Source organism: Syngnathus floridae, chromosome 20 (genome assembly GCF_059516105.1).
Source record: "Syngnathus floridae isolate MCC-2025c chromosome 20, RoL_Sflo_1.0, whole genome shotgun sequence".
Lineage (NCBI taxonomy): Eukaryota > Metazoa > Chordata > Actinopteri > Syngnathiformes > Syngnathidae > Syngnathus > Syngnathus floridae.
Window position 1 is genome coordinate 7552910 of NC_142432.1, and position 9912 is coordinate 7562821.

Consider the following 9912-nt stretch of genomic DNA (forward strand, 5'->3'; position numbering starts at 1 on the left):
ACTGTTTTGCTACGAGCCAACCATGTGCTGGTTGGTGGCGTAGCAGTCAAGCCCCTTTTCTCCTCTGAGGAAATAGCCAAGACTGGACCATCCAGTTGGTGCATTTTTTTCCTCATATTGTTTCACGAGTGTACAGGAAGAAAACATGCAACAGAGGACTTTTTCATTTAAGTTCTTTATTCTTAAGAGTACAGCAATCCATTAAACAGTACCTTGTCATTCAAAGAGAAATGAACATAAAGCAGAGTTGAACACAGCATTCAGAGACACTTGCAGAGACAACATGCACAAAAATATGCATCCTTGAAAACTTATTTCTCTTTCATGTATTCACTAGCTGTCTTTCTTCTCTCAACTTACTAATGTATTGTTTTCTTTCCATCTACTTACTTTTGTTATTCCAGATACGCTTGTCCACTCAAAATTAGGCACCAAAAATAAGGAACCCAGAGAACGTGGTGTCATCATCTTCATCAGCAAAGAGCCCGTTGAAAAGTTCTCCCCCGACTACCTGCAGCCACACTTTGTCCCCGGGCTCCAAGTGCAGCACGGTGGCCCCAGCTGCCTGGTCCTCACCGCTCTGGTAGCTGTCGGTGGTGTGAAGTACTTTGACGCCATTCTTCACCAGGGCCACCTTCACGTTCCTTGAGAAGACGGTGATGTGATAGGTGAAAAAATATGTGCCGGCTGCCGAGCATGTGAACCTTCCAGTTTGGGGATCGTAATGATTTTGTTGATTGTAAATGATCCTGTCAAACCGGACAGGCGTGTGGGCGGTCGGGAGTTTGCTCTGCACAGTGAGTCCTACGGAGAAGGCGCTTTTGGACATGACCCATGCATCTCCCTGCTCACCTTTGTCACCCTTGTCTCCTCGAGAGCCCCGGTCCCCCCTGTGACCAAGACCGCCTTTAGGACCAGCAGCGCCCACTTCCCCTTTAGGCCCCAGCCTGCCCGGAGGACCCAAGGGCCCCTGAATGCCTCGATCTCCACGAAGACCAGCTTCTCCCTTTGGACCTTGTGGTCCAGAAGACCCCTCTTCACCTTTGGGTCCCTGGGGTCCGGGTAACCCGAGCTCTCCTTTATTTCCTTTCAGACCGATGGGCCCTTGGATTCCTTGAGGCCCCATTTTACCAGGTGGTCCGTGGTCTCCATTGTCCCCCCTTTTCCCCTTGAGCCCTGCTTGACCAGGTGCACCTAGATACATAAATAAACAGAGGAGATAATTTTTCAGATATAGTTGAACATCTTTTTATGCCGGAAATATGGAGACACAGGCGTGGAATTCTTTTCGACCAGCTCCTACTTGATTCCGCTTATGTGCCAAAGAGGACTAATCTAACAATAATTAACATTTGTTTAAAAAAAGCCAACAGAATAAGCACTTACCAGCCGGACCTGCATCCCCCTTTTGTCCATCTTTTCCCGCTGGTCCCATTGCACCAATTCCACCTGACAGGGACAAAGTTAAGCATAAAAAAAAGACGCCGGCGGCTAACTCTTTAAGTGCGGTCATTCACCTGTGTCCCCTTTTTCGCCTCGCAGTCCGTCCCTGCCGTCTCTTCCGGGTACACCATTGTGGCCCGGGTCCCCAGGGATGCCTGGGTAGCCACAAACGCACCCCTTGCTATCACCGCTCGGGCCGTCATTTTGCGCAACGCAGCCGAGTCCCAGCAGGAGGAGCAAAAGAGGGACGCTGACGCTCATCGGTGACATCGCTGACCTCATACCACCTTGATGTGTTATCTTCAAATGGGTTTAATGTGATCTGGGGATCAAAAGTGGAAGAAGTGGAGCGGTACAAAGAACTTTGAACCTTATTTCAATTGGGTGCTTGAGATTTTTGGGCTTACTTATTGTATTTGCAAGTTACACATCACTTAAGCGTGGCTTTAATATTACACCGAAAGGACAATTTCCATGTTATTCAACCAGATGTTTTTTTTTTTAAATGTATCACCCCACTGGATTTGACTTATTAATTACTTTAATTGATTTCTTGTGATGGTTCTCAGACATTTTACAACACCACTTTTGAGTCTTGTCAATACATTGGTCAACATTTGTGTAGTTTGTCCACAGGAAGTCGCTGCCCTAACGTCCTAACGACTGTGTTGTCCGGCTGCTTCTTTATTATTAGATTGTACTCGGCGATGAGAGACAAGCGAGCTGGCGGGAGGGACGAACCCCAGGGAAACAGATAAGACAATAACATCTCTGTAAAGTGAACACACCCCTGCATAACATAGTGTGGAGTGAAAGTCAACACACTAGTATGCATAATTGTGACTCATAACTGGAAAAATTAATTCAATGCATTTTTAATGAATCTTCAGTGTAAATAAAGTCATTTGATGTATGTACATTACCGTAATTTCCGGACTATAAGTCGCGTTTTTTTTTCATAGTTTGGGTGGGGGGGGCGACTTATACTCAGGAGCGACTTAGATGTTTTTTTTCACAAATTTTTACTTGATCATTAAGACATCACTTACAAGTATAGTTGACCACTTCCCATGTTATTTTTAGTATAGTTGATCACTTCACATGCTTTTATATCTTTATCTTGAACATATTCAAAACATAAAAAATAGAGAAAACATCAAATAAAGCAATTAATACTTTAAAGCACCATATCCAAGTCCACTGTCTGCTGTATGTACACTTGCTCCATTTTTGCTCCTCTTATATTTATTATTATTTATTATTATTTGTTTATTTATCATTTATTCAACACTCTTATTTATTCATTGTTTGTGCCTTCTTGTTTTTTTTTGTGTTGCTTGTATGCATATGTGTACTATCTCACCGAGGGATAGTGGGAACGTAATTTCAATCTCTTTGTGTGTCTTAGTATATGGAAAAAAAAAAAAAAAAAAAAGCGACAATAAAGCAGACTTTGACTTTGATAAAACAACCAAATAAACAAAACAAAAAACTACATCTGAAAAAAAATTATATTTTCAGACGAAACTGGATGAGGGCGCTCTAAATTTCACCGTTGGTCGTGACTCATCAACTGGGTGGGCTTAAGAAAAATGGCACCAAAAAGAAACTCGTATTTTGCAGGTTACAAACTTCAAGTTGCAGCTGAAAACAGTAATCGAGCAGCAGAAAGACAGTTTGGAGAACCGTGATGTACCAAGGGATTACTATTTCAAGTGACGTCAGTGGCACGGCACGGCGCGACGCTGCGGTTGTTTACATAAAGGACAAACGTACCCACGTAAGGACTACCGGCATCATTAGCGGTGATCATTTCTAAATGACACAGAGGACAAAGAGTTTGAAGGAATTAAGGATTTGGAGTCACATAGAAGGTTTGAAAAACTATTATGGCTTTTACGCACGCCCGGTCCTACTCTACTGAGTCGGGGGCTGGCGCTCGGCTGAGTGGCTGTCCGCGAACGGTGCATGGGGCTCGGACATGACCATTACGCACGCCCAGTCCTATGCCATGGAGCTCTTGTGTCTGGAAGTCCACGCCGCCACACGCTTGGAAGTTTGTTTTGTTTAATAAAGAGCCGTTTGCCAAAGCCAAGTCCTTGTACTTTGTTAACGCTAAGTTATATACTAGATCTGTGGAATAAAGACGAGGCTGACGTCAGGGCGCACGCGCAGCAATGTTGACAAAGGACGAGGAATTTGATCGATGGATTTAATGGATTTAAAGTGCACGGATGGTTTGATAATATTATTGCTTATATTATAGTTATTTGAAATATAGTTTATCTATCGTTATATGAGCCTGTGGAATATTTTGAAGTGCAAGCACCCTCAGCCGCGCACACCCATTGTTGACAAAGAACGATTGATGGATTTAATGAATTGGAGTGACCGATGATTTTATAAACGTGTTATTCATGTAATCGTTTTCTTTAATAACTCTATATCACGTCAGGCCCATTCTCAGCTCTTCGTTTGTGTTTGTCACGTTAGCATACCTATCGTTTAGCCTGTTGCTATGTATCGAACGATCGATGGATTTAATGAATTGGAGTGACACCGATGGTTTTATAAACATGTTATTATGTAATAGCTGTTCTAAATCACTCTATATGTTACGTCAGGCCCGTTCTCAGCTCCTCGTTTGTGTTTGTCACGTTAGCATAATTATCGTTTAGCCTGTTGCTATCGTATCGAACAATCGATGGATTTAATGAATTGGAGTGACACCGATGGTTTTATAAACATGTTATTCATGTAATAGTTGTCCTTAATCACTCTATATGTTACGTCAGGCCCGTTCTCAGCTCTTTGTTTGTGTTGGTCCATTAGCATACCTATCGTTTAGCCTGTTGTTGCTATTGTTTAGCCTGTTGTTGCTCGTTCATGACTGTTTTTGGTGTGGGATTTTGTCGAATAAATTGCCCCCCAAAATGCGACTTATACTCCGGAGCGATTTATATATGTTTTTTTTTCACTTTTTGGGGCATTTTATGGCTGGTGCGACATACTCCGGAGCGACTTATAGTCTGGAAAATACAGTATTTGTTGTGCCTTTTAAAGGTTGTTTTAAAAAAAGGTTTATCATTGTATTGAGTTTATTACTGTACATTAAAAATGTCAATTTTAATTTGTATTTATTTTGGGAAAGATAATGTCATTAGCAATTTACTACTGAACTAAAAAAAACTGAAAAAATATGAAATTTTTTGTAAGACATTTTGGTACAATAAAGAGTTTAAGTTCAATTTTATCGATGTTTTTCAAGTAAAATAAAATTGGCATTCAATTTTCATTTTTTTAAACCATTGTGGATTACTTTATTAAAATCAGGGGGGAAAAATCAGTTGATTTTCTATACACAAGCACACTAACATTCTATTCATGTATTTTATTATTTTCTAAACCAGGCACAACGTGAGGCCAACTGAGCACACCATCGATGGCATAATAAAGCAACAGCCGTGGTTAATGCCATTCAAAGACAAGCCTTTTTCACAGCATCCATCAACACTCATGGCTTGTCTGACATTTTCATCATATGTCAGCTGGGTTACATTGGGGAACTTGGGAGTCGCACGTCAAGTCGTAAAGTGGAAGTGACAGTGGCGCGGCAGAATGGAAGACACAAAGAGGAGAAGAAAGCAGCAGTTTCAGGGAGGTTAGGTTCGGTTAGCAGAAGGCAGAAAAGGCTACGTTACACAAGGTGGAGGAAGCGAGGCCGGCCGGTCTTCTACATGATCTGACGGTGCATACCGTAGCCCGTCATGCCCGACTGAGACGCTCCGCGATTGCTGCCCATCTGAAGGCTGATCAGACTCTGGCCCTGGCGCAGCTGCTCCTCGGTGAACTCCCGCCGATAGCCCTGTGCTTTCCTGCGGGCAGACGGTTAGGGGGAGTAATGGCGGCGACACAGAGATGATGGAATGGTTTTTACCTGTGGAACCAGTCTGGGTCGCCTTTGTAGAGGCCGTCGTTATTGGTGACAGCCACACTGCCCAACGCCATCAAGGTCCTTTGTACCGCAGCCATGTCCTTCCCTGTAATGGACAATTTGAGCGGTTGCAAACTAAAATTTTGGCTTTAAAGTGACTCACCTTCCCAGAGGTCCACTGTTTGGAAGATATCCGTTTTGGTGACCCCGTAGGCTTCGGCAGCTTGCAGGAACTGAGATATTTTCTCCATTTGCTTGAAGGCCATCTGGGATTCTGAAATCTTCCTGACCGGCTCCTTGTCTTTAGGATAAAGGCTGTTGATGAGCCGACACAGGACCTGGAAAGCGCAAGGGAGTGTGTGTGTGAGTGTGTGTGTGTGTGTGTGTGTGTGGGGGGGGGGGGGGGGGAGAGATATTTACACACACGCACACGACTGACCACTTCATTAGGTACATATTTAAAATAGAACTAATTTCCTGCCATTGAAGTCTGTTGATATCAAAGATGATTTTTTACTAAAAATCAATTTTCTTGAACGAGTGCAGTGAATGAGTTAAACGCCGCCTTTGACAGTTTGATTTGAATAATTCAGATGTTTCTTCTATTTTAGAGTCACACTCACCGTCCCATCCATGAGCCATTTCTGGAAGGCCTCCCTACCTGCCGGCGGCTTCTCCACGCTGCCGGCGCACTGGGCCACGATCCAGTCGACGAGCCGCTGCTCCAGGTCCGGGTCGTATTTCTGCTCGATCTTTTCTTGCACCTCTCGGCTCAGGCCATAAGTGGGGCCTCTGTTTGCCATGGCAACACTTCCCAGATGTTTCACCTGGCGATGATGGCCTGGAGGGAAGAACACAGATAATCATATTGTGATATTATGTCCACTTTTACAATCCACAAAGTAATGATAATCAAGTTTTCCTTATTTTGTATGATACAGAATGTCTTTGTAGGTTTTGTGATCTTACAATTATTCCAGACACTATGCTGAAAGTAGCCCCAGAATATTTTTATTATAGTTTTGGAGTAATCTAATAAAAGATAACCACAATACTAGGAACACCTCACAGAATGTATGATAACTTGAGCAAAAATATTTTATAGTCAGTCACCACAATAGTAAGTGGAAGTGGTGTCTTCATGAGAGCCGTTCTTAATATTTGGACCTTTATGTGGAAATAATTTAAGGAGACCATCATATCAGGTGGTGTGAGTGTGAGTGCGATTGGTTGTCTGTCTCTGTGTGCCCTGCGATTGGCTGGCAACCAGTTCAGGGTGTCCCCCGCCTACTGCCCGATGACAGCTGGGTTAGGCTCCAGCACGCCCGCGACCCCCGTGGGGACAAAGCGGTTCAGAAAATGGATGGATGGATCATATCAGGTACACTCTTCTGTATGATGCAGAATAAAAATATAAGTTAAAAACATAAAGCTACATGGCACCATGACATCTTGTAGAGTCTTGAATGCCTTGATGTGCATGTGTACCTAATCAAGTGGCCTGAAAGGAAGGGTGTGGTCCCTGGCAGATATCCCATCCAGAGACACATTATTGCTACGCAACCGCCTCAAACCCATTACCGGCATACTGCAAAAATATAAATAAATAAAAGGGTCTCTCGTGCATAGAACTACATGGGGTTTATTTTTAGCCCCGCGTTGAAAATTACTGATGTCAGCCCTTTGACGATAACATGCATGTCATTGCGCATGTTAAACGTAGATAGAAAATTTGTGAAGCACACACACACACGTGCCAGTTGACTTACAATTCGAGAAGCTGTTGCGTGGTCACGTCCCACCTCGTCACAACAGGGTGTCAATTCCACGGAAGATGCCGGAGTCCTGGAGCATCCATGAAGGGCATTCAGAAGCGCGTGTGGGGTGCTCAATCTCACTCGTGTGCAGGAGGTGGGGGTGGGGGAGGACACGCCTTTTTATGTATACTCGGGACGGAGGGAGGGGGGGCTAACGCGGCCAGCAGTCTTTGCAGCTACTGGAAGCATCACTATTGAGGCGCTTATTGTTTTGCCCGTTGTGCGTTTTGACCTTAGCGAAAACGTGAATGGGCTGCTGCAGAATTTTCAAAGCGATGTGATGTAAAAAAAATAAAAATAATTTTAAAAATTTTAGTCGTAACGGTGCATTTTGCACCTCAATTTAAATCAGCTCATTATCAGCACAGGTTTGACTTTCGACTCCCGACCTAAATCCTATGGAGAACCTGTGGAGCATGTTTAAAAGGAATTACCTACTCTGGGATGCAATTAAAAAAAAACCATCCACATTGTGGTTCTTTTGTTGAGTAAAATGCTCATTAGCATGAAAGCTAACCACACAAAAATGTAAATCACATTTTGGAACACTGAACAAAGCCAAGGCCAAATAATTTAAAACACAGTTCAACACAGGGAACAGGCGCCTTCGATTGATGTTTTCACCCATGCGTGAGGACACAAAGATGACAGACGAGGGGCGAGGTAAAAGGTCGCGGGACTCCGTTAAAAGTGATCGGTGCCGCCCCGTTGAGCACAGTTCGGTGAGGGGCCTATTGCATGTTAATGTTCAACAGCCCAGCTGGTCAAGCTGACAAACATGCAGAACATTGTTGTCATGATGAATGATAGAAAGAGCTGCACTGACAGTGTGCAGAGATTTTATTGGGCCCACAAGGGTGAAATGTGATTTTAAGAAAAGGCACAGGAACTCTATAGACTTGTGTCATTATAACGGAAGGAGGAGGAGAAGCAACAGTAGAAGTGAGTGACCCGTCTAATACTGAAACACAACTTATATGCAAAGGAAACACAAAGATGCTGAAGGTCATTTTTGGCAGAAGCAATTTGCCTTATTTGGTAGTAAACAGTCTTTCGACAGCGTCCCGGTACCTTGTAATCACACCAGGGTGGTCAACTTGTCTATGAGGTCGTCGATGGTGTAGACCATGAGCTTGATGTCGTCCTTCTCTGACATGCGGTGCTGGCCGTGGCGCCGCAGGATGATGTCCACGTCGGCGCTCAGCACGCGGTCGGCTACCTGCATGGAGATGTGCCACGGCACGTCCTCGTCCTTCAGGCCGTGGATGAGGCGCACGGGGCACGTGACCGGGAGAGGGCTGTGCAGCACGCAGTGGTTCTCGGCCTCGTGCAGGAAGTCCATGCTGAACTTGTAAAGGCCCTCCTCAGAGTGCTTGGTCGGTAGCGTCCACTCGCCTTTCTCCTGCAACTGCATCTTTGTCTATGCGGCACAACATTGACGAGTCAGACAAAGACTTCAAAATGGTGGCAGCATTGTGTTAGACAGCACGTGAAAACAGTCCCACCTCCAGTGGAAGAGAGTTGAACGAGGTGACAATGTGGTCAGCGGCAGTGGAGATGCCCACCAGGGCAGCCGTTTTCTCCGGGCGCGCGATGGCAGCCAGCAGCATGAGCCACCCTCCGATACTGGAGCCCACAAGTATCTACAAGCACACAAGAGCACGGTTGAGTATATGATGCAAGAACCAACAACTTGTACCTAATGGTGTGTCCTTTGAGCATTCAATTCATGGCAGTGTGGTAACACAGTGTCAACTAGTGGCAAGTCAATGACACTGCGGACCCCTCTTTGAGGATGCGAATCACCTGTGGGCCCTCTGCATATTCATCCAGCATAAAAAGGACATCTTTTTTCCACGTGCCGATGGTCCCCTCTGCTAGGACCCCTTCTGAGAGCCCGTGTCCAGTGTAGTCGAACCTGTGTGAGTACAAAAAGATGCAGAACACCACCATCAAACGTGCCTGAATAAGCTCACTACACAAGCGTTCTTTCTGATGGCTTACCTGAGGTAAGAGTGTCCGAGTGACCGGCAGAATTCTTCCAGCGCTTCAGCTTTCTGACCATTCATGTTGGACCCGTAACCAGGCAGGAAGACCACGCCAGGACTTTTGCCCTTCACCCTCCTATAGGCTAATTTGGGAAGATCCGGCCTGGTGGCATACTGGACTGTGGACTTGTGTCTTCTGTCTCCTGGTGGACACACACGTACATAGCATGTTATGTAAATGTCAACATGGAGAGAACATGACAAGGTGGAAGACAAACTATTCAAGAGAATTTCACTACTGGTGGAATCATGTTTACGACTAGCCAAAGACGGGATGAAGGCATCAATGACAATCAAATTGAATCAAATTGTGATGTAATTAATTTAGTGACGAGCACAAAATGTACAGCTCAAGATTTTTAAAACGACGCACTCCATCAAAGCCACACCCCCTCGTGTCTCCCCGAGCGATTACCAGCCGTGTTTAGCACGTCGAGACAACAATTAAAAACCGTACAAACCTTTCGAGTGTGAGTCAGACGAAGCGGCGAAGTTTCCATGGCTTAAAAAACGCGAAAGTCCTCTGCGACAAGACCTCAGCGCGACGGCTGCCATACTGGAGAGCAAGCAACCGATGAGAAAATCTCGCGAGAAATGGCCTCCAAATCTCGTTCAAAGTAATCGCTTCTGGTTCACACAGCAACATAGATATCATTAATACATAGATCCA

General features: G+C 44.8%; 3 protein-coding genes across 3 annotated transcripts; all 3 read right to left on the reverse strand.

The window, feature by feature from the left end:
* Window positions 1-156: 156 nt before the first annotated feature.
* Window positions 157-5314, reverse strand: c1qtnf9 (C1q and TNF related 9). Its single transcript, XM_088363114.1, has 4 exons — window positions 5200-5314; window positions 1518-1765; window positions 1387-1449; window positions 157-1194 (listed from the first exon to the last, which is right to left on the reverse strand). The coding sequence occupies exons 2-4, from the start codon at window positions 1723-1725 to the stop codon at window positions 425-427; spliced, it is 1041 nt and encodes a 346-aa protein (XP_088219240.1). The 5' UTR covers window positions 1726-1765; window positions 5200-5314; the 3' UTR covers window positions 157-424.
* tagln3b (transgelin 3b) lies at window positions 1967-7871 on the reverse strand. The gene is made up of 6 exons (XM_088363119.1): window positions 7147-7871; window positions 6001-6218; window positions 5541-5715; window positions 5381-5483; window positions 5200-5318; window positions 1967-5009 (listed from the first exon to the last, which is right to left on the reverse strand). The coding sequence occupies exons 2-6, from the start codon at window positions 6178-6180 to the stop codon at window positions 4981-4983; spliced, it is 606 nt and encodes a 201-aa protein (XP_088219245.1). The 5' UTR covers window positions 6181-6218; window positions 7147-7871; the 3' UTR covers window positions 1967-4980.
* Window positions 7872-8016: 145 nt separating this feature from the next.
* abhd10b (abhydrolase domain containing 10, depalmitoylase b) lies at window positions 8017-9863 on the reverse strand. Its single transcript, XM_088363117.1, has 5 exons — window positions 9704-9863; window positions 9199-9385; window positions 9001-9112; window positions 8700-8837; window positions 8017-8614 (listed from the first exon to the last, which is right to left on the reverse strand). The coding sequence occupies exons 1-5, from the start codon at window positions 9795-9797 to the stop codon at window positions 8273-8275; spliced, it is 873 nt and encodes a 290-aa protein (XP_088219243.1). The 5' UTR covers window positions 9798-9863; the 3' UTR covers window positions 8017-8272.
* Window positions 9864-9912: the final 49 nt, after the last annotated feature.

Excerpts from the sequence above, each read along its gene's own strand:
- tagln3b (XM_088363119.1), bottom strand. The coding sequence starts at position 6,180 with ATGGCAAACAGAGGCCCCACTTATGGCCTGAGCCGAGAGGTGCAAGAA. Across the intron at positions 5,716-6,000 it reads AATGGCTCATGGATGGGACG|GTCCTGTGTCGGCTCATCAA; the intron begins GTGAGTGTGACT and ends TGCGCTTTCCAG. Across the intron at positions 5,010-5,199 it reads GTCGGGCATGACGGGCTACG|TTCCCCAATGTAACCCAGCT; the intron begins GTATGCACCGTC and ends GCGACTCCCAAG.
- c1qtnf9 (XM_088363114.1), bottom strand. The coding sequence starts at position 1,725 with ATGAGGTCAGCGATGTCACCGATGAGCGTCAGCGTCCCTCTTTTGCTC. Across the intron at positions 1,450-1,517 it reads AGGCGAAAAAGGGGACACAG|GTGGAATTGGTGCAATGGGA; the intron begins GTGAATGACCGC and ends TGTCCCTGTCAG. Across the intron at positions 1,195-1,386 it reads GGGGGATGCAGGTCCGGCTG|GTGCACCTGGTCAAGCAGGG; the intron begins GTAAGTGCTTAT and ends TTATGTATCTAG.
- abhd10b (XM_088363117.1), bottom strand. The coding sequence starts at position 9,797 with ATGGCAGCCGTCGCGCTGAGGTCTTGTCGCAGAGGACTTTCGCGTTTT. Across the intron at positions 9,386-9,703 it reads GTCTGACTCACACTCGAAAG|GAGACAGAAGACACAAGTCC; the intron begins GTTTGTACGGTT and ends TGTGTCCACCAG. Across the intron at positions 9,113-9,198 it reads CTCGGACACTCTTACCTCAG|GTTCGACTACACTGGACACG; the intron begins GTAAGCCATCAG and ends GTACTCACACAG.